This window comes from Pagrus major, chromosome 1, assembly GCF_040436345.1.
Source record: "Pagrus major chromosome 1, Pma_NU_1.0".
NCBI lineage: Eukaryota > Metazoa > Chordata > Actinopteri > Spariformes > Sparidae > Pagrus > Pagrus major.
Window position 1 is genome coordinate 3072502 of NC_133215.1, and position 23078 is coordinate 3095579.

A 23078-nucleotide genomic window follows, 5' to 3' on the forward strand; every position below is an offset into this window, starting at 1 on the left:
CGGCCCCTCTGCGCGCCTCACTGTGCCTCGCGGAGTCCGTGAGTGGATGTTCATCATGTCACCGAGGGATATTTAAAGCCCCCTTTGATTCCGTGTTGTTATTATGAAGTCGAGTGAAGCCTCTTCTCGATAGACGAGCTTTGCTTTGCACCTTCCACTCCTCCTCCTCCCCCTCCTCCCCCTCGCTCTCCCCCTTCACTCTCCTCACCGCCTCTCTCTCTCTCTCTCTCTCTCCACCAGTCTCTCGGTGCTCTCTCTCCCCCCTCTGCGTCTCTCTCTGCCGGCGCTGCGGTGAATCTCTCCCCCGCTGTCAGTAACCGTGAAGTCAGGCAGCCGGTGGTCGGTCTCCGTCTGACCGTCAGAAGTCGCACGATCCTCGCCGAAACATCGTCTGTTTCTGCCCGTATCGACCCGCCAGCGGTGCTTTGAATTACCCCCCCTCGGCAGCTGAAGACCCTCTGACGGCAAAATGGTGAGAAAAAGCCTGCTCCTTATTTTTCCTCCTTACATTAAATGTCAAAACGTCATTTTGTAACGACAGCTTCTCCTCCTTCGACTGTGCTGCTAGCTTCGTTACTAGCACTCCGGGCTAAGCTGCCTTACCGAGCAGCAGCGAGCTAACTAGCTAGCTAGCTAGCGTTAGCACAGCGCCAGAGCGTTTGTTTATCGCGCTGTCGGTGGATTGTTGTGTTATTTGTGCTTCTCCCGACAGACGCGCGGCCACACACCCGCGTTTAAAGGGGATTTAAATGTAGTGCTTGGAGGAGTTTGACGATGAAGCTAGCTGGCGAGGAAATATAGAAATACTGTTAATGCTTTGCTAGCAGGTTAGCTAGCTGGAGGTGCGTCAAGTGCGCAACCGAGTGACGACGGAAGTGTCGTAACAGTTCCATCAAAATAAAAGCGCTCAGTTTGTTTATCCAGGAAAGCAAATATTCATCTACTGAGCAAACTAGCACTGCCACCACAGATTATTTAGCTTTTTATTGTGTCTCTAAATTATTAGCAAGTACTAGTCTCGAGTTTAGTCCGACCTGAAATTCAAAGGTATTTAAGTTGCAATGATGTGAAACATAGAGAAGCAGGAAACCAACTTTAAGAAGCTGGAATAAGAAAACTTTGGCATTTTTATTTGATAAATGACTCAAAATATTGATCTTCTCTGAAATGAAGGTTACATGTGTCAAAGTAAGAGCTGTAGCTGATTTGCTGATTATAATAATGTCCCTAAATCTGCTGATTATTTCCACAATCAACTCATCTTTAAGTCTACAAAATGTTTCTTTTTAAAAAGTGAAAAATGCTCATCACAGTTTCCCAGAACCCAAAGTGACGTCTTCATTCTTCTTTTGTCCAAAACCCAAAGACTCTTCATTAACTGTCATAGATGAGAAAGACAAGCAGAAAATGTTCACATTTAAAGACGTCATGTTATAGTTTTTGGGTTTGTGCCTCTCTTTTATTGTGTTATGACGCATTTTGTGCATGTTAAAGGTCTGTTCACACCAGAGAGAGTTACTCTCCCACAGAAAACTCTGCTGCGCTGCCTGAAACGCAACGTCGAGCCTTTACTTCTGTAACTTTTGTGCATCACAGCGTAACAGGCGTTATATAAATATGTATATTTATATATTTATTATGAAATATAAACACTCCAGTCAGTCAGCAGACACAGTTGCTACTGCTGTAGCGGTGTTATTTTAGATCGCACTACCTTGCTCGGTATGCCCCGCCCTACTCTGCCTCTGATTGGCTGCATCCTGCCCGTTAAGTAATGCGCATGTGCGACTCTCACCAAAGATTGAACAGAGGTGAGATGTCTCACTCTGTAGCTAAAATGGAGCGTTCAAGACACAGTGTGAAAAAGTGATGCTGCAGCGATGCACCATAAGAAAACAATGGGTTTTTTGGAAAGGACCTTCAAATAAAAGTATGAACCTGAAAAAGCATTTTTGTTTGATAAATGACCCAAAATATTGATCTTCTCTGAAATGAACGTTACATGTGTCAAAGTTCGATCTGTAACTGATGATTATCTTCATTTTTGAGTACTTGCTGATTATCATTACGTCCTTAAAGTGTCAGAAAATAGTGAAAATGGCCATCACCATGTCTCAGAAACCCAAGGAGACGTCTACAAAATGTGTTCGTTCAAACAATTCAAATTCTGCACGTTCAGTTTGCTTTCACATGAAATTAAGGCTGCAACTAATGATTATTATCTTTATCGATTAATCTTTTAATCTATAAAATGTTAAAAAATGTGAGAAATGACCATCATAATTTCACAGACCCCAAAATCAAATTCAAATTGCTTCTTTTGTCCAACCAACAGTCCAAAACCCAAAGACTTTATATACGGTGATAAATGACAAAGAAAAGCAGAAAATGCTCACATTTCAGAAGCTGGAGCCAGAACAAGTGATTCTTATAACTGATTAAAACAATGTGGCTGAAATGTGTTTTACAGACGTGGTTTTGTTTCTGTATTTTAATCTCTGTGAATCTACAGTGAACTACTGCTCCAGCGCCGCCTCTTAAACATTGCAAGTATTTCTCTGCTCTTCTGTAGGAGCTCATTCTGTACATAAGGTGCAGTTTGCCAGTTTTCCCTGTATTTCACTGTTTTATTTTGAAAATGCTGAGCGGAAGTGTTTGTTTGTCTGATGTGAGAAATGGCAGATTCTCTCTCAGAGACATTTTTTGTTCGGCCGCCATCGACGAGATGTTTTGAGAGTGTTTTCAGCTCTGATGTTCAGGCCTTCCTCTTGTTGATTCACGTCCTTCACAGTAATCTGAGTGTGATGTTAAATGTGACAATGAAAGACACACAGATGAACCACTGACCGGTATCACGAGCTGAACCAGAACCAAAATATACAACAGCCCAGATCATAGAAACGTGATTTTATTTATCACAGTTTAAAGCGTTTGACTCGCTGTGTGGAGACCGGCCCACTGAGCTTTGATCAAAAGGCCAACAATGTGCTCCACCTGGCTGCATGACCTTTGCAGCATCGCCGCTTCGATTCCAGCCAGCGATGTCACATCTCTTTGTCCCCTCTCTCCTATTTCCTGTTCGCCTCTGCTGCTCAGTAAAGGTGAAAAAGGCACCTTGAACTGTTACCTGGATGAAATAAACCTGTCAAATCTGCAGGGTCATGTGACCTGTTTTGATTTGTAATTTGTAATACTTCTGAGCTCTGAGTCGTATCTATGTTGGTGCTGCAACATGAATTCATGATGTGATGGTTGTAAGATATTCAGCTTTTTTCCAATCATTAGTATCAGTGAATTTTCTGTCAGATTGCAGATAAAATACACTAATTCAAAAATGTGTTGGATCCTCTCACACGATGTCCCGCCCACAACACTCTCTGATCGGTTACACGACACAATTAAGAGCCTTTAAACTCTGAATAATCTGAATCTGCAAAGTAATCTGCACCAAACGTCTCCATAAATGTTTCAAAATAATCAGATATAAGAAATAATCTGTAACTATCCTGATGATTGATGGATTCTTTCCGTCATCTGTTGAGGCAAAAATATCAAATATTATCCAGTTCCAACGTCTAAAACTGTGAGGATTTGCTGCTTTTCTTTGTCTTGTGTGATAATTTAATATCTAAAGATTTCACACTGTTGGTTGGACAAACAAACATTTGTCTTAAGGAAATTATTCGTCATTTTGTGAACGACATAAATCAAAGAAATAAACATTAGCTGTGACTGTTGTGACCTATCAGCCTCTAAAAACCTGCTTAAAATTTATGACAAAATTACATTTTAAAACAAAGAAGCAAGCAAGGAAATCATTACAGAAACTTCTAATATTTCACTGGATGTAATAGTTGAATTCAACAGAGTCGGAAAGCCCAAAATCTCAGTGAGGAGCCCAGTGTTCATACAGTCAGCTGTATTAACCCCACAGATGACATGATGGGTATTATGTGTGTGGATGTAGTTAAAATCTCACATAGGACCTGTGAGTTGGAGATACCGCGGCTCTCGTTAGCAAGAAGAAAAACTGCAGCCTCGCCGGAGCAGCCTGGTTCAAGTCCTCGAGAGACGACACGAAGCAAATCGAGGCGGCACGTTGGCCTCATTTTCAGAGTCCAGATCATTCTGTCGCTCATGCATAATGAACGCCAACATTTACACAAGAACCCTGAACAGTTCACGTAATCCTTCGTACACATTTGAATTGAGATTTTGCAGATTTTTCTTTATGTATGTGCACGATTTCTCCCAGTCCACAGAGAGCTGCTCGTCAGTGGGATTTAAAGTAATGTGCCAGTTGGCTTTTTTTCACCCCTCCACATGCCAAACAGCAGCTCCTCCATTCAAACAGCAGACAGCAGCCATGTTTCTTTTAGTATAAATGACAACGATGTGTTTAATCAGGTGCTGAAATGTGGAACACTTTGTTTCATTGTCAATCTTCTGTCATTTTCAGGGAAATGAAGCCAGTTACGCCCTGGACATGTGCTCGCACTGTGAGTATCAGTTAATGTCTCTTCACCACATTATTACATCAAACACTGTCGGCGTCTTAACTTACAAACATTTGCAACTTTCCACATCTGTTGATCTGTGTATCTGTGTTATGTTGCTGGTGAGAATCTGATATAAAACAAACCGGTGACAAATCACAATGTGGTTTAGGTTTTAAATGAACCATTTGGAGGGCAAGAACTTTCTTCTTCTCGTTTTATTGGAAGCATTTTCTGAGCCGAGCTTCAGGAAAGTTTTTATTCTTAAAGTGATTAACACGACGACTTTTGGATGTGCAGGAAAACAATTAAGTCTGCTGTTCAGTTCATTCACTGGTTTAAGAGTCATGGTTTGGTACGAGTTTGGTAAAGCGCAAGAAAATGTATTCGGATACATTTTCTTTTTCGTGTATAAGGATGCACGATACGGATTGTTTTCAGCCGAGACTCTCGTGGCCGATACGATAAAATAACCGATGATAGAAACTCACATTTTTATATTTTAAATACAAATCACTAACCTGTGGTATTATGCACACCTGAGTGTAAGAAACATCTAATGCGAGAGTGAGTTACAGCTCCAGGATGAGTTGTGTATAATGAACAAAATGATGTTTGGATCTGGATTCATCTGATCAAAAGACAAACAAAGACTCTACATAAGCATCTTCTGCCAGTTTCAACACGGCACAGGTTTTAATAATTGTATATAAACAGATAATTTAGCACCCTGCTCTGTTGGATAGTGCTCATCAGGGAATAGTCAGTCATGTTCCCACTGACTGATATGATGGTGGCCGGTGATTGATGTGAACATCACCACATGCTGCACCTTCTTCTTGCAGGCCTCAGCCGGCAGCCTGACCCAGACGCTGTGAGGCTAAAAATGCCTCATCGCTCTGTAAAGGTCAATGTCAGGGGTGCTGGGAAAACCTCGTTTATTTTTAGTCACTGCAATATCCCAGTTTTAATTAGGTGGTCGCCTTGCTCTGAACCTCCCACTCCAGAGAGGAAATCTCGCTGCTTAATTAGAAAATAATGACTGTAATGCTTGACCTATTTTTTGAGAAGCGCCCCTCTCAGGAAGTTAGATTTGTAAGCTGAACTTGGGCTCAAATTTACATCGGCCGTTGCTTTTGATTGGGAGAGAAGTTTGCCGGCCTGATGTTTGACATGTGAACCGTCTTGAAAACCTGCCTGTCAACCTGCCTGTTGAATACCAGAAACTGCTTTTAGCCTTTTTTTGGGCCCAATCCCAAAACACCTTTAGCCCCTTGCACCACTTAGTCCTACCTCTATGTTTTGTGCGCTCACGTCCGGGTGAGGGTGAAGCGTTGGGGCGTCATGGCCCTCCGAACTGTCGAAAACTCGTTTCAATGTTTTATGAAACCATAAAACCGATGCTGCTAGTTTGCTTAAGTCTCTGTAGCTTACTAGCCAACGTGACATTGTTTTTGCTGATTTTTGCATGATCATCCTGCATTTTGCTGCATTTCAACGTTGCATTCCCCCCATTGATCGGACACGATGCCCAAAATTGTATTTACGTCCAGCGGTGAAGTTGCTGCACTTGGTACAGCTCCTCTGATATCAGCACAGACGGGTTGCTATTGTTCGCATATAAAGCAACACTACTGTCCAGGCAATCAAGCAGTTTTCCTTTTTAATTGATGACTTGATTGATGGCGTGAAGTTGTGAACACCTTGCGAGCGTACATGCTTTTTTACCTCCATCAGATAAATGGCTTTGGTATTGTGATGATACCAGGATCACCACAGCTGAACACAGGATATTGGAGATGTCGTGTCTGTTTACATACATCTTGTCCCGTTTCAACCACGACCTCCTGTAATTCTGCTCTGAGGGGCAAGTGGGAGCTTCTTCAAAGGGTCTGGGTGAAGATTTAAAATGCTGTTAAGCTTTAGACTTTGTTACTTGGAAAGTTGATACCAAATCTTTGGTATACTTCTGTCCTCTGCTGTCTCTCTGTGTCAGAGTTTCACACACAGCACAAGGACTTTATGGTGCATTCAGGTGCACCTCATAAATTAGGAAATCTTAAAAAAATGTTGTTGAAAACGGGAAAGTTGCTTTTTCACCTTATTTTCCTCTGTTGAAATACACAGGCTGACATCTGTCATGACTTTCTTGTTCTTTCACAACAGCATTTTTAATAATTAAGTGTTAAAATAATGGAGGATAAAATAAACATCACAGCCCGACAGATGCGTTATTGATGCTGATACTGATATTGGGTAAAAACATTCTGATATCTGTATAGTTCTTGGCAGTCATCCCTCAAATGTAGTAATCAAACATGTGTGAAGATGAAGTGTAATGGAGTCAAGATATTTTACTGTAAAACAATAAACTTAAAAGTCTAAAATAACACCAGTGCACTGAAAGAGTTAACTTCACTGTGAGTTTAATATTCAGAAATCATCCCAAGCGTCTTTTTTCAGGATTATAATCTCTTTAAAAGAAGGTTTTCATATCGTGGCACATATACTCTGATACCAGTTTATCTGTGACAAGCCTAATATCGACTGATAATATCAGCCAGCTCATATCAGTCGGTTTCTAATAAACATTAATATTAGTAATAAGACATCTGATTAGAGGGTTTCTTGTACAATAAACAGCATTTGTTTTCTCAGAATCTCTTTCACATCCAGGCAACTTTGGCATTTTTACTAGAATAACTCTAAACAAACTCAAATTAGAAATCAAGTCGAATCAGGACCCAGTGAATCGGGATCAAATTGAATCTGACTGCCGGCCATTAAACGTGGATGTAAACAATGCAGAAGTTGTAGCATTAAAAAATTAATCTTTGCAGCTTCTGAGAAATTAATTCTGCACCTTCGGCAGCCGTAGACGATCCACACATTGTGTTTTCAACGAGTACCGCAGAATGTAAAAACAATCTGCTGCCACTGTATCCAGGTTGCCAACGTTCAGTGGATGCATGAGCAGAACCTCTCTATCATGACTCCTCTCTGCGCTGCTATTTCTATGCCCCTGATCTATTTTTGCTGCAGCTGCTCTTCTGTTGTAGTTCTGACAGAACAGTTGCTCATCGAGCGAAGCTGTTGTATTAAACCGAACGTGATGTTACCGCCACACACCTCAGGTTTCACCAAATCGGCCATAGACGGGAATCGATCAAATTATATTGATACTAAATCCCGTTCTCCATTCTGCTAAACAGTCCGCTTCTCTATCGATTCCCTTATGGATTGCTGGTTGAATTCTCACTGTGAACAGAAAGTAGGCCTACGCAGGGTTTCAAAGAGAAAAACCTGATGAGCCTTCCTGCGTGGTTCTAATGTCATTATTACATAATATTGACTTCAGGTACCAGACATGCTGCTGGGTTGGGAAGCAGCGGCTCTTGTGTGTCGAGTGTTGAATTCTCTGCATTTCTGGAAATTAAGCGCATGTTTCATAGAAAGATGTTTCAGCATATTGCTGGTTTTTCCACCCTGACTTGAAATGATCATTTACAAACATTACAACTAGCACTGTGGCCATCTTTCTCTGTGATATGAAGCCACACCGTGGACCGTTTCTTCCTCTGCTGCATGAATGTTACATGTTTCCAGCAGCGTAGATTCATGAATTTGACATAATTGTTTTGCAAATGTCAGAAAAACCTGCCTGCATTGATAAAGGATTACATTTGTTAGCTGTAACAGGAATGAAGCACAACTTGTGAGTAAAACAGGCTTTTTTGTTCAGTCACTGTCAGTGTTGGGTAACGTTACTTTACGCTTGAGTACTTTACAGTTACCAAATAATATGATAAAACCTCTTTGCCACTCGTTGCACATGTGGGTTATATTGTCCAGAAGGCGTGTGGCCAACTGTACATGAACCTTTGAATGTCTGACTCTACTGTCAGTTTGTTGCCTTCTTTTCTAATAACAGGAATGACGGACGTAATATAACATTTACATCTTTATTCTGCTAACAATCTGACAGTGAACTGAACAGAGGCATCAGTATTAGGCACAGCTGCTGCAATGAAAACAAGACAACACAGGCTCTTATAGCCAGTATATGATGTTTGAAAATGCAACTAATGAGCCCGTAAACTAAGAGTGCTGACATAGAAACCATAAAAGCACAAAAAAAACATTTTTTATAACACATTATATATTATATAAGTGCATTTAGCTCTTCAAACACACACTCACCCAGCTAATGTTCTGTTCTCTCTAGTTTACTTAAAAGTAATAACGAATTACACCACTGGTCACTGCTCACTTGTCTTTAAAGCATTTCACAAAGTTTATTTTGCTTTATTTAGTTTTTTTTCCCCAACAAATTTACAGATTTGTTACAGCCATCATGCATCATCTGCTAGTCACAAAACATCGCTTGCCAAACTGACAACTTATGAAACAAACCACTTTCCTTTTATGGCATATGTTTTTAGACAATAATTGTATAATGGTACGTGTAAATCAATCACCACAGTAAACAGATTCTGTACAGTATTGTCACTTGATGTGTACATTTGTTCCCTTGACTGAACAAGTCAACAAAATGAATAAGACCAGTTGTCAGTCTACTCAGTTTGATTGACAGGAGAGATGATCATAGGTGCAGAGATTTTACCAACATAATTTTTACCAGGACAGAAATATGGGAAGAGTTTCTCAGTGAAGCAGCAGCCAGTAAAGGAGAAGATAAGAGCTGCAGCATCTACGTCATAAAAGGAGACCAGACCCTCCTCATAATCCACAAACACCCCCACCTTCTGAGGCCGAGACTTCAGAGAGAGACGGACATCAGGGCCAGCAGCAGAAAAGTACTCGTATCCATTCCTCAGATGTATTGTCCAGTATCCATTCTGAGGACTTCTTGTGATCGGTCCCTTCCTGTTGATCGACTCTCTGGCCACTCCTAGATTCCATTCAGTCTTTCCTTCAATCTGAACCTCAAAGTAAAATCTGCCTGAAGAGAAACTCTGTTTTCCTAAAACCCAAATATGACCAGAAAACCTCTCTGGGTTGTCTGGAAGATTCTTCCTCACATCACCATGACTCATTTGTTTCCCATCATCAGACAGGATGAGATTTGGATGTGCTGTATCAGGATCAAGAGTCACATCCACTGCATACTGCTGGACCCTCTTCAGCTCAGCTTCAAGCAGCTTCTTCATCTCTTTACTGAGTGTCTCCTCCAGCTGAGCCACAGCTCTCACCACAGTCCCCTCATGTGATGGACGGAAGATGACCTCTGTCCAGTCCTTGGTGGGTGGAGCAGGGCTCAGAGATGGAAGGTTTTGGAGAAGATGGAGGTGGTCTTCAGAGTGTGAGAGCTTCTCCACCTCAGCACTTCTCCTCATCAGCTCAGAGATTTCTTGTTCCAGCTCTTTGATGAAGTCTTCAGCCTGTTTCTCTGTCTTCTTCTGGTTCTCTTCTATTGTTTTGATGAGCTCGGCCTGACTTCTCTCAACAGTTACCTTCAGATAAGTGAAGACCTGAACACCTTCTGCTATCTCTCTGCCTGCATTTGCTTTGCTGAGCTCGACTGACTGTTTGATCTCCTGAATCTTCAGTCGTCTCTTCTGGATCATCTGCTGAACTTCAGCCTCTGTCTTCTCCAGCTCTGCCTTCTTTTCTTCATATTCTTCTTTCAGAGGAACAAACTCATGTGTCTTGTGGTCTAAAACAGGACAGAGAACGCAGACACATGTCTGGTCGGTCTTACAGAACAGCTCCAGAGGTTTATCGTGCTTCAGACACATCCTGTCCTCCAGGTTCTCCACAGGGTCGATCAGCTGATGTCTTTTCAGGCCTGAAGCTGTCAGGTGAGGCTCCAGGTGAGTCTCACAGTAGGAGGCCAGACACACCAGGCAGGACTTCAGGGCCTTCAGTTTGGGTCCAGTGCAGACGTCACAGGGAACTTCTCCTGGTTTGGACACTTGTTGCTCTGAGCTGCTGCTGCTGGCTTTCTGTTGAGCTGACTGTCTGAACTGAGAAACCATCTCGGAGATGAAGGTGTTGACTCGCAGCTGAGGTCTTGTGGTAAAAACCTCTTTACACATGGGACACAGGTACTGGTCGTTATTATTGCAGTGTTCAGTGATGCAGGTTTTGCAGAAGTTGTGTCCACATGGTATGGTGACAGGATCAGTGAACACATCCAGACAGATGGAGCACAGAAACCGATCTTCAGATGGAAGGAAGTTTGCAGCAGCCATGTCTACACATGTAGTGAGGAAGAAAAGAAAAATATATATTTATAAAACAGTTTTAATTATTAGTTTAAAAAGTATGTTTAATAGTGTAATTTTGAATAATATATAATGAGTTTTCATTTGCACCAAGCCCAGTCAGTAACTCATGATGTAAACAGTGCTGACAAGCTCAGACTTGTTAAGCTGCCAAAACAGCACCAGATATCTCTCTACCTGTTGTGTCGACACATTTTTATAGAAGTGCAGCACTGCTAAGAAAACTCTGCTTACTTGATGCAGACGAATCACATCTCCTCTAGCTCCTTCACATTAAAAGCCTCCTGCTGGCATGCTGGTGGAAAGCTTTTAATGTGAAACAGTCAGAGGAAATAGTGTGTTATACATGTAGGAAGTGAGTAGGTGAGAAACTAATCTTCAACCTACAGAGATTCAGTGAGAAGTGATAAAGTCCTGAGAACTGACACAGAGACTGTTTGAAGCAGTTTAAGTGTGTTACTGTATATTGAGCCTGTGGACAAACAGCTGTAGTTAAATATAAGAGTCAGTATGAAATGAACAGAGTGGAACTTCCTGTCTGAGTCGAGCTGAAGGTCTGTGTCAGTCCTGGTTGTTAAAGTGTAAATGTGATCATCTGTACTCACCAGTGTTTGTCAGAGACTCTGCTGTTGTTGATAAAGACCTGATGAACTCTGTTTGAGTTTTCTTTGAGAGACAGAGACTCGTCTTGACTGCTGCGTGGCTTCAACTCTGACAAATGTTAAGTTTCATTTCTGTTGTGTGACGTTGAAGCTCTCGTCTTTCCAGTGTTGCTCCTCCTCTTACTGCAGCTCTGTTGCTCAGGACTTGTTTCCTCCCTCTGTTTTACATGATTATTAAGTGGGTGGAGTAAGACATGGGAAAAGGTTTTGTTCAGTAACTTTTGGCTCATCATTCCTTTGTGTTGTGATCCATCTAGTGGTGGTTCTGTGTCATAACGTCAGTCAGTGGTCAACATGGAGGCCTGTTGTTGTTGCTGCAGTGTAGCTGGGAGTCATGTTGAAGTGGACAGACGTGAGGACGACTGTCAGGTCTCAACACATGTTCACAATTAAAATTAACCAATTATTGTTGGATGAACCTTTGAGAGAGACTTTATTGTGTTATAGTTTTGAAATTTGGATAGAAAAAATGTGAACTTACAACATATAAAAATGTAAGGTTCTATCATTGTCAGTCGTACTACCCGCAAGAAGAAGCACTGCTGAAAACAAATGAAAACAGGAAAAATGCATTTGAGTTTTTGGTTTGTATTCATAGATTTAACATGACTTCAGCCTGTTTGTATCTGTGAAATGATTACAAATTTAAAATGACTGGATTCAGGCCTAGAACTTACTCGACAATTAAAACTTTACATTTGTTTCCAGGTAGATGTTATTGAGTTCATACTGAATAGAGTCGGTTGGTGAAGATGAAGGTAATCGGACGCATCATGAATGAATGTAGCTGAAGGCTGTTTTAACATTAACATCAGGTTGTGGAGTTCAACTGTCATGTGACATGTCAGGTGGTTTGGTTTTAACAGTGTACAGTGACAGGACCATTTTCATCAGCTTGAACACAGCAGTTTGACAAACAATCTCTCCTCAGGGTCCCTTTAATTCCTTATTCCAGAGCTTTTGATCATTTCACACAGTCTCTATCATCAGTTTGATATTTTCGTTCAGGAATATGCTATGTTAAAGAATAAAAAGGGAAGATTAAGCATATGTTTAACATGATAAAGGTCAGTCATCACAAGCGAGGATGTGGTGAGGCTCACCACTCTGTCTGCTTGTATAGAGGATGATACTACATGGACTCAACAATACTTTGTCAAACTGTTGTAGGTCAACACAGTTCATTTGGAAATGATTGCATCCTGTTTATGTTTTAGACAAACTTTAAAAAGCTTTGAATTTTCCGTTCAGTGTTTGGCGCTGAGTTCACTTCTTCCTCAGACTGTGTGTTCAACAACTGATTTATTTTACAGTTTGTTATTTAACAATCACATATTTACAGATTTCTTTGTCCCATAAGCCACCTGTTCCAGTATTCACTAAGCAAAAAACAAAAGTGGTGGAAATGACCAGCAATTAAACAAAAGACTGTTTAGATGAAAGAGAAAATACTATTAATATCTATTCCATTAATTAACTTTAGCCATTATTTTTTCATGCCCAGTATAACAATGACACACAATGTATTCTGTAGAAACGATTGGTCTTAATCTTAAATGAAACTTCCAGCAATATACTTTCTGAAGCTGCACATTAAATAGAAAAATAAAACCAAAGAGTTCAGCTTGACATATTAGGGGTTTTTATATTGTTTTGCAAAGGTTGGCATCTCGAACTCTGGGTAAAACACTGGGTCCTGGTAGTGCTCGACAGGGCTGAGCATGAACTGTGGGAGGCGCACATTGTCAGTAGGATTGTCGATTGGGAGGTTGAACTTGGGGGGTTTGATCTTGAGCTGGGGGTTGGGGCGCATATTGTCAGCAGGATCGTTGATTGGGAAGTTTAACTTGGGTATCTTCATCTTGGGCACCTTGAACTTGGGCAGTGGCTGGGTGGGCATATTGTCAGCAGGATCGTTGATTGGGAAGTTGAACTTGGGCATCTTCATCTTGGGCAGTGACTGGGCGGGCATGGATTCCGGGAGGGAAACAGGAATGAATGCCAAAGGACGGGGCATCATGGGCCGAGCTAAAGGGGCGGAGGGGGCATCTCCGACAGAAGAGATGATCAGAGGTGCAGAGTTTTTATCGGCATCATTAAGACCAGGACAGAAGTATGGAAAGAGTTTCTCAGTGAAGCAGCAGCCAGTAAAGGAGAAGATGAGAGCTGCAGCATCTACATCATGAAAGGAGACCAGACCCTCCTCATAATCCACAAACACCCCCACCTTCTCAGGCCGAGACTTCAGAGAGAGACTGACTAAAGTGTGAGCAGCAGCACAGTACTCATTTCCATTTCTCAAACATATAGACCAGTAACCATCCTCAGGACTCAGTGTGACTTCTCCTTTCCTGTTGGTCGACTCTCTGGCCACTCCAAAATCCCACTGAGTCTTTCCTTTGACTTGAACCTCATAGTAAAGTTTTCCAGAAAAGAAACCCTGCTTTCCTAAAACACCAGGATTAAGACAAAATCTATCTGGGTTGTCTGGGAGATTCTTCCTTGTGTCACCAAGTCTCACTTGTTTCCCATCATCAGATAAGATTAGAGCGGGATGTGCTGTATCAGGATCAAGAGTCACATCCACTGCATACTGCTGGACCCTCTTCAGCTCAGCTTCAAGCAGCTTCTTCATCTCTTTACTGAGTGTCTCCTCCAGCTGAGCCACAACTCTCACCACAGTCCCCTCATATGATGGATGGACTCTGACTTCTGTCCAGTCCTTGGTGGGTGGTGGTTCTGGGATGTTTAGGGACTGGACACTCTGGAGAAGATGGAGGTGGTCTTCAGAGTGTGAGAGCTTCTCCACCTCAGCACTTCTCTTCGTCAGCTCAGAGATTTCTTGTTCCAGCTCTTTGATGAAGTCTTCAGCCTGTTTCTCAGTCTTCCTCTGGTTCTCTTCTATTGTTTTGATGAGCTCGGCCTGACTTCTCTCAACAGACTCCTTCAGAGAAGTGAAGACCTGAACACCTTCTGCTATCTCTCTGTCTGCTTTTTCTTTACTGAGGTCAACTGACTGTTTGATCTCCTGAATCTTCAGTCGTCTCTTCTGGATCATCTGCTGAACTTCAGCCTCTGTCTTCCCCAGCTCTGCCTTCTTTTCTTCATATTGGTCTTTCAGAGGAACAACATCATGTGTCTTGTGGTCTAAAACTGTGCAAAGCATACAGACACACATCTGGTCGGTCTTACAGAACAGCTCCAGAGGTTTATCGTGCTTCAGACACATCCTGTCCTCCAGGTTCTCCACAGGGTCGATCAGCTGATGTCTTTTCAGACCTGAAGCTGTCAGATGAGGCTCCAGGTGAGTCTCACAGTAGGAGACCAGACACACCAGGCAGGACTTCAGGGCCTTCAGTTTGGGTCCAGTGCAGACGTCACAGGGAACTTCTCCTGGTTTGGACACTTGTTGCTCTGAGCTGCTGCTGCTGGCTTTCTGTTGAGCTGACTGTCTGAACTGAGAAACCACCTCAGAGAACAAAGTGTTGACTCGCAGCTGAGGTCTTGTGGTAAAAACCTCTTTACACATGGGACACAGGTACTGGTCGTTATTATTCCAGTGTTCAGTGATGCAGGTTTTGCAGAAGTTGTGTCCACATGGTATGGTGACAGGATCAGTGAACACATCCAGACAGATGGAGCACAGAAACTGATCTTCAGATGGAAGGAAGTTTGCAGCAGCCATGTCTACACATGTAGTGAGGAAGGAAAGACAATATAAAAGTTATAGTTATTAGTTTAAAAAGAAAGTCCTACTGTAAGTCTGAGATGTGATAGTTGATTGCGTAATTTTGAATAATATATGATTTTCATTTGCACCAAGCCCAGTGAGTAACTGCCATGATGTAAACAGGACTAACAAGCTCAGACTTGTAAAGCTGCCAAAACAGCACCAAGTATCTCTCTACCTGTTGTGTCGACACATTTTTATAGAAGTGCAGCACTGCTAAGAAAACTGTGCTTACTTGATGATGAACTAATAACATCTCCTCTAGCTCCTTCACATTAAAAGCCTCCTGCTGGCATGCTGGTGGAAAGCTTTTAATGTGAAACAGTCAGAGGAAATAGTGTGTTATACATGTAGGAAGTGAGTAGGTGATAAACTAATCTTCAACCTACAGAGATTCAGTGAGAAGTGATAAAGTCCTGAGAACTGACACAGAGACTGTTTGAAGCAGTTTAAGTGTGTTACTGTATATTGAGCCTGTGGACAAACAGCTGTAGTTAAATATAAGAGTCAGTATGAAATGAACAGAGTGGAACTTCCTGTCTGAGTCGAGCTGAAGGTCTGTGTCAGTCCTGGTTGTTGAAAGTGTAAATGTGATCATCTGTACTCACCAGTGTTTGTCAGAGACTCTGCTGTTGTTGATGAAGACCTGATGAACTCTGTTTGAGTTTTCTTTGAGAGACAAACAGAGACTCGTCTCGACTGCTGCGTGGCTTCAACTCTGACAAATGTTAAGTTTCATTTCTGTTGTGTGACGTTGAAGCTCTCGTCTTTCCAGTGTTGCTCCTCCTCTTACTGCAGCTCTGTTGCTCAGGACTTGTTTCCTCCCTCTGTTTTACATGATTATTAAGTGGGTGGAGTAAGACATGGGAAAAGGTTTTGTTCAGTAACTTTTGGCTCATCATTCCTTTGGGTTGTGATCCATCTAGTGGTGGTTCTGTGTCATAACGTCAGTCAGTGGTCAACATGGAGGCTGTTGTTGTTGCTGCAGTGTAGCTGGGAGTCATGTTGAAGTGGACAGACGTGAGGACGACTGTCAGGTCTCAACACATGTTCACAATTAAATTAACCAAATATTGTTGGATGAGTCTTTCAGAAAGACTTTATTGTGTTTATAGTATTGACATTTTTAAATCGGGTCAATCGAAACCACTATCACTGTCACTCTTGTTATTTCTAGAAGTTCTGTAGAAAACATGACATAAAAACAAGAAAAACAGTTTCTCCAAGTTTGTATTCATAAATTTACATTACTGTATCAGTGAAATGATTTCAAATTAAACATGATTGGATTCAAGTTTAAGATCTAATGTTTCACAATTAGATCTTTACATTTGTTTCCAGGGAGAAGTTGTTGAGTTTATACTGAACAGAGTCTGTTGATGAAGATGAAGGTACTCAGACGCATCATGAATGAATGTAGCTGACGGCTGTTTTCACATTAACACCAGGCTGTTGAGTTCAACTGTCATGTAGGGCGACAGTTTGGTTAAAGAGAGTACGACCCAGTTGAATCTCCCCTTCACCCCCCAAAGTCTGCCAAAGAAATCAGTAGGTATAGGTTGACCCACTGTAAATGATTCAAATGTAGGACATCATGTTATTTTTTCTTTACACATCACAAAGGTAAAAATCATTTTATGAAATATAGTAAACCTGCAGGAAGCATATGGGCAGGCTGAAGTAAAACAGGTACAACCCTGAGGATTTCCATGAAATCAAATCCCATTTTCATCGTGTTAATGATGAGTATAAATATCTATGAAATGTAGATAAATTTATAAATTACCCATCTTTATATCGCAGTTTTCATTGTTGGTGACATCACAAATTGCGTGTTAACAAGACTTTTCTATCAATGTTTCGTGGACAATTAACTGCTTAGTCAGGCTTTGTGTTCAACAAGTAGTTTATTTGACAGTTTTAATAAAAATAATCACAAAACTGCAGATTTCTTTGACTAAATATCCATCTTTCCATCGTTCACAGAACATTTAAAATTTGGCTACAGTGACAAGTAATTGACCAAAACACGTTTTTTAATACAAAATAGATAATCCTGTTGCCATTTCTATTAATTTAACCTACATTAACCAACATTTTATGTCTGGTACAACAACATCACACACTGTATTATGTAGACATGTTAAAGGCCTTAAATTAAACTTCATGACAAAATGAAACATTTAGCTTTTTGTTTTCAGTGGCTGCACATCAAATACAAAATCTAGGCTTTTTACAACAATTTATACAAATTTCATTTCATTTCAGCTCAACATTTTTGGTCTCCTTAGAAACAGTGATTTACTTTGGAAGTGAAAATAAATGTCTGGAGTTAACAGAGGTTTAAATAGATATTCTCTAACGTACCGTGATGAGAGGTGAAAGAGATGAATACACTTCAAATCATTGTTTTAAAGGGACTTGGGGCAGGATCAAGAAATAAGACTCAATAGTGACTCGCCGGCCGTTGCGGCCGTTAGGGGAACTGCAGCCATCAGCCAAGCCGGCGTGGGAGCGCGCACGAGCTCTTCACAACAGTGCAGCTGATGCGTCTCATCCCTGTTCGTCAGACACTTGATGCTTGGTCAAGTGCCTTAATGTGAGATGCCAGACTTGTTTTGTATTTTCCAAGTCAATGTTATGACTGTAACTGAAAGTTGTTCAATAAAGTTTTTATTTAAAAAAAAAAAAAAAAAAAAGCTTGATCAAGTGCCCCTCGCGTCGATACCTGACGCAGGAGGCTTCCCCCCTTTGCGGGGGGGGTTGTGGGGTGGGAGGGAGTCATGCTATGTGGGGTCGAGGTGAAGTCAGAACAAGTGAGTCTTGAGTCTTTTGCGGAAGATGGCGAGTGACTCTGCTGTCCTGACATTGGTCGGGAGTTGTTCCACCACTGAGGCGCCAGAACAGAGAAGAGTCGCGACTTCGCTGAGCGACCTTTTGTTTGCTCTCAGCGATGGCGGTACCAGCCGGCCAGGTGAGGTGAAGGATAGTCCGTCATCGAGGATTACGCACAGGTTCCTCGCAGTCGATGAAGGCGATACCGTGACGTCCTCGACTGTGACTGACGGCTCCATACGAGGGCAGTCTTTCCCCGGGATGAAGAGGAGTTCAGTTTTACTAAGGTTGAGCTTGAGGTGATGTGCAGTTGTCCAAGCAGAGAGGTCAGCTGGCCATTCCGAGATGTGTGTTACAACATGGTTATCGGAGCATGGGGGGAAAAAAAAACTTACTGAAATGAATTTCAGTAAACAGATTCTTTAAAAACTGAGATGTAAACATTTGTCCCCTTGAGTAAACTCAAACTAGTCAGTGTAACTGACAGGAGAGATGATCAGAGGTGAAGAGTTTTTACCACCATGATGGAGACCAGGACCAAAGTATGGGAAGAGTTTCTCAGTGAAGCAGCAGCCAGTAAAGGAGAAGATAACAGCTGCAGCATCTACGTCATGAAAGGAGACCAGACCCTCCTCATAATCCACAAACACCCCCACCTTCTGAGGCCGAGACTTCAGAGAGAGACGGACATCAGGGCCAGCAGCAGAAAAGTACTCGTATCCATTTCTCAGATGTATTGTCCAGTATCCATTCTGAGGACTTCTTGTGATCGGTCCCTTCCTGTTGATCGACTCTCTGGCCACTCCTAGATTCCATTTAGTCTTTCCTTTAGCCTGAACCTCAAAGTAAAATCTGCCTGAAGAGAAACTCTGCTTTCCTAAAACCCAAACATGTTCGGAAAATCTCTCTGGGTTGTCTGGTAGATTCTTCCAAACATCACCATGACTCATTTGTTTGCCATCAGACAGGATGAGTTCAGGATGTGCTGTATCAGGATCAAGAGTCACATCCACTGCATACTGCTGGACCCTCTTCAGCTCGGACTCAGTGAGCAGCTTCTTCATCTCTTTACTGAGTGTCTCCTCCAGCTGAGCCACAGCTCTCATCACAGTCCCCTCATGTGATGGACGGACTCTGACTTCTGTCCAGTCCTTGGTGGGTGGTGGTTGTTGGATGTTTAGGGACTGGACACTCTGGAGAAGATGGAGGTGGTCTTCAGAGTGTGAGAGCTTCTCCACCTCAGTCCTTCTCTTCGTCAGCTCAGAGATTTCTTGTTCCAGCTCTTTGATGAAGTCTTCAGCCTGTTTCTCTGTCTTCTTCTGGTTCTCTTCTATTGTTTTGATGAGCTCGGCCTGACTTCTCTCAACAGACTCCTTCAGATAAGTGAAGACCTGAACACCTTCTGCTATCTCTCTGCCTGCATCTTTCTTACTGAGCTTCACTGAGTCGTTGATCTCCTGAATCTTCAGTCGTCTCTTCAGGATCATCTGCTGAACTTCAGCCTCTGTCTTCTCCAGCTCTGCCTTCTTTTCTTCATATTCCTCTTTCAGAGGAACAAATTTGTGCATCTTGTGGTCTAAAACAGGACAGAGAACGCAGACACACATCTGGTCGGTCTTACAGAACAGCTCCAGAGGTTTATCGTGCTTCAGACACATCCTGTCCTCCAGGTTCTCCACAGGGTCGATCAGCTGATGTCTTTTCAGGCCTGACACTGTCAGGTGAGGCTCCAGGTGAGTCTCACAGTAGGAGGCCAGACACACCAGGCAGGACTTCAGGGCCTTCAGTTTGGGTCCAGTGCAGACGTCACAGGGAACTTCTCCTGGTTTGGACACTTGTTGCTCTGAGCTGCTGCTGCTGGCTTTCTGTTGAGCTGACTGTCTGAACTGAGAAACCATCTCAGAGAGCAAAGTGTTGACTCTCAGCTGAGGTCTTGTGGTAAAAACCTCTTTACATATGGGACACAGGTACTGGTCATTATTATTCCAGTGTTCAGTGATGCAGGTTTTGCAGAAGTTGTGTCCACATGATGTGGTGACAGGATCAGTGAACACATCCAGACAGATGGAGCACAGAAACTGATCTTCAGATGGAAGGAAGTTTGCAGCAGCCATGTCTACACATGTAGTGAGGAAGAAAAGAAAATATAAAAGTTATAGTTATTAGTTTAAAAAGAAAGTCCTACTGTAAGTCTGAGATGTGATATTTGATTGCTTAATTTTTAATAATATATAATGAGTTTTCATTTGCACCAAGCCCAGTCAGTAACTCATGATGTAAACAGTGTTAACAAGCTCAGACTTGTAAAGCTGCCAAAACAGCACCAGATATCTCTCTACCTGTTGTGTCGACACATTTTTATAGAAGTGCAGCACTGCTAAGAAAACTGTGCTTACTTGATGACGAACAAATAACATTTCCTCTAGCTCCTCCACATTAAAAGCCTCCTGCTGGCATGCTGGTGGAAAGCTTTTAATGTGAAACAGTCAGAGGAACTAGAATGTGTTATACATGTAGGAAGCGAGTAGGTGATGAACTAATCTTCAACCTACAGAGATTCAGTGAGAAGTGATAAAGTCCTGAGAACTGACCCAGAGACTGTTTGAAGCAGTTTAAGTGTGTTACTGTATATTGAGCCTGTGGACAAACAGCTGTAGTTAAATATAAGAGTCAGTATGAAATGAACAGAGTGGAACTTCCTGTCTGAGTCGAGCTGAAGGTCTGTGTCAGTCCTGGTTGTTGAAAGTGTAAATGTGATCATCTGTACTCACCAGTGTTTGTCAGAGACTCTGCTGTTGTTGATAAAGACCTGATGAACTCTGTTTGAGTTTTCTTTGAGAGACAAACAGACTCGTCTCAACTGCCACGTGGCTTCAACTCTGACAAATGTTTAGTTTCATTTCTGTCGTGTGACGTTGAAGCTCTCGTCTTTGCAGCGTTGCTCCTCCTCTTACTGCAGCTCTGTTGCTCAGGGTCGTTTCCTCTTTCTGACTTAGAGTTATTGCGAAATCCCATTTGTTTTCTCTGATAAATAAATAGGAGCAGTTTCTAAACCACTTGTCAGGAGGGCGAGAAATACCTGAATTTCAGGTTGACAGAATTTTTATGAGTCAGAACAATAGTCTGTAGTCCTAAAACCCAGAAATCAGTTTGCACTTTTGCACATCCGGTTCCCTCGTCTCAAAGTCTGAGAGTTTTTTCGAATTGATTTTCAGTTAACTGTCTGAAATAAGGTGTGTGGTTACCTCAGGCTGAAGATGTTTACATGTTTTGTTCTATGACATAAAACGTGAAGAAAAATGTCAATTTACAATATTCAAAACTAAAGAATTGTCATTTTCAGTCTTGTAAAACAACCGATAAACAAATCAAAACATAAAATTGGGTTATTTCTTGTTTTAACTGTAAACTGATCGTGACTTAAAATTGTTTTCATGTTCTATGAATGCAAACATTTCCTCGATTTCCACTTGTTGTTGATGGCTTTTGTGGTATTTTCATGACATTAGAGCAAAATTCTTCATATCTTTGATAATTTAAAGGGACAGGATAAAGTATCTCCACCAGGTTACCAACACAATACACCTCCACTGTGTCTTGCTGATTCATGGTTATCAGCAGAGTGATTAGTGTTGAAAGAGGTGTCACATGACCCGGTGTTAGGGCTTAGAGCGCGGCACCAGGAGGTCCGTCCAGTAGCACAAGGTTCAACCCGACTGGTGCAGTGAGAGACCAGTAGCTCTGGACAACTATGGCCAGTAGGAGCAAGAAACCAGGTAGGTCTGGTCCAGTTTACAGGGAAGTGGTCTCTGCAGGCAGGAAGGAAGGAAGGAAGATACAGGTGGTTCAGCTGCTGCGTGTCCTCAACTTCTCAGGCGTCGCCTAGCAGACTCAGCAGACCCGGTCCAGAGACTCTCCTCCTCCTGTTAGGCTGAATTTCAGTCGGTGTGTTCTGTCCGTCCGTCCGTCTGTCTGTAAATAACTCGTCTCTCTCTCTCTCTCTCTGTTTCATTTCAGTTGATGCTGATGAGATTAAGAGGTTAGGAAAGAGATTTAAGAAACTCGACCTAGATAACTCCGGCTCCCTGAGCGTGGAGGAGTTCATGTCCCTACCAGAACTCCAACAGAACCCCCTGGTGCAGCGAGTCATCGACATATTTGACACCGATGGAAATGGAGAAGTCGACTTCAAAGGTAAATAAATCATGACAAAGGCAGGCTCATGGAAGCCCCGAGGGGCAAGTGAGAAGTATTGTTTTCTGCCCGAGCTACGTTGTTTTCTCTCCTGTGTTTATGACGTCTACGGAAGCCCTGAGGGACAAGTGAGAGTGTTCGGTCCTGATGATCCAGTTTCTAAGTTCTAAACATTGTTTTCATCTGTGAAATTTAGTGAAATATATTTAAAAATGTAACATTTTTCTTTTTCAAGGTGTGCAGTGTGCGCCTGACAGCACAGTCGTGATTTCACACACAACTACATGAAAACTAAAATCATACTTGGTGGAATATTTACAGTATTCATTCTTTAATGCCGTTTGAATGTTTATGACAACGTGGATCTATAATTAATGTTTGATATGAAGTGAAATTAAATGTGAGATGCCTCATTATGTGTAAATAATAATAATAATTGGGCTTTTATTTTGTCGCCGGTTTCCCCGTTCCTCCACAAAGTTTGTGTGCAGCCTCGTCCGGTCAAAATGAGTATTACAAAAACAAACACTTGAAAAATGAGCCTTATTTTACTCTTGAAAATTGTTTACCTCACTCTGTTGCACACACACAAAAACATTTACGAGAAAAATTAAAAGTGTCTGGAACCAAGTGAAATTATTTTTTTTTTTATGAGGATTTTTTTTTTTTTTTACTGTGAGGAAAAAAGTTTTTTGTGTGTCTGGAAAAATTTTTTAATTCTTAATTTATTTTTTAATTTCTAACACAGAAAAAAGTTTTCCCATAAATATTTTTTTATTATTAATTACTCAGGAAATGGATCACCAGAAGAAAAAAAAATCCTCACTTGCCCCTCAGGGCTTCTGTAGACTTGCGAACTGGTAGAAATGAATGTTTTGTCAGGATTATCTCCCTGAATTCCTCAATTTTTGTC

At 41.8% G+C, this 23078-nt stretch overlaps 4 protein-coding genes across 4 annotated transcripts in view; 1 reads left to right on the forward strand and 3 right to left on the reverse strand.

Moving 5' to 3' along the window:
* Positions 1–206: 206 nt before the first annotated feature.
* Positions 207–23078, forward strand: part of LOC141017906 (calcineurin subunit B type 1-like) — a 29345-nt gene continuing 6473 nt past the window's right edge. Inside the window, exons 1-3 of the mRNA XM_073492751.1 lie at positions 207–472; positions 4460–4499; positions 21989–22165. Of these exons, the coding sequence (XP_073348852.1) occupies positions 470–472; positions 4460–4499; positions 21989–22165 (220 nt within the window). The 5' untranslated portion in view covers positions 207–469. The remainder of the gene's footprint in view (positions 473–4459; positions 4500–21988; positions 22166–23078) is intronic.
* Positions 8466–11487, reverse strand: LOC140993958 (E3 ubiquitin-protein ligase TRIM21-like). Its single transcript, XM_073463517.1, has 2 exons — positions 11350–11487; positions 8466–10713 (listed from the first exon to the last, which is right to left on the reverse strand). The coding sequence occupies exon 2, from the start codon at positions 10709–10711 to the stop codon at positions 9071–9073; it is 1641 nt and encodes a 546-aa protein (XP_073319618.1). The 5' UTR covers positions 10712–10713; positions 11350–11487; the 3' UTR covers positions 8466–9070.
* LOC141006768 (E3 ubiquitin-protein ligase TRIM39-like) lies at positions 12690–15886 on the reverse strand. The gene is made up of 2 exons (XM_073478998.1): positions 15745–15886; positions 12690–15093 (listed from the first exon to the last, which is right to left on the reverse strand). The coding sequence occupies exon 2, from the start codon at positions 15089–15091 to the stop codon at positions 13040–13042; it is 2052 nt and encodes a 683-aa protein (XP_073335099.1). The 5' UTR covers positions 15092–15093; positions 15745–15886; the 3' UTR covers positions 12690–13039.
* Positions 17030–20868, reverse strand: LOC141017826 (E3 ubiquitin-protein ligase TRIM21-like). The gene is made up of 3 exons (XM_073492633.1): positions 20743–20868; positions 18367–20087; positions 17030–17556 (listed from the first exon to the last, which is right to left on the reverse strand). The coding sequence occupies exon 2, from the start codon at positions 20083–20085 to the stop codon at positions 18439–18441; it is 1647 nt and encodes a 548-aa protein (XP_073348734.1). The 5' UTR covers positions 20086–20087; positions 20743–20868; the 3' UTR covers positions 17030–17556; positions 18367–18438.

Bases quoted from the DNA above. Each gene is read 5' to 3' on its own strand.
- LOC140993958 (XM_073463517.1), bottom strand. From the start codon at position 10,711: ATGGCTGCTGCAAACTTCCTTCCATCTGAAGATCGGTTTCTGTGCTCC.
- LOC141006768 (XM_073478998.1), bottom strand. From the start codon at position 15,091: ATGGCTGCTGCAAACTTCCTTCCATCTGAAGATCAGTTTCTGTGCTCC.
- LOC141017826 (XM_073492633.1), bottom strand. From the start codon at position 20,085: ATGGCTGCTGCAAACTTCCTTCCATCTGAAGATCAGTTTCTGTGCTCC.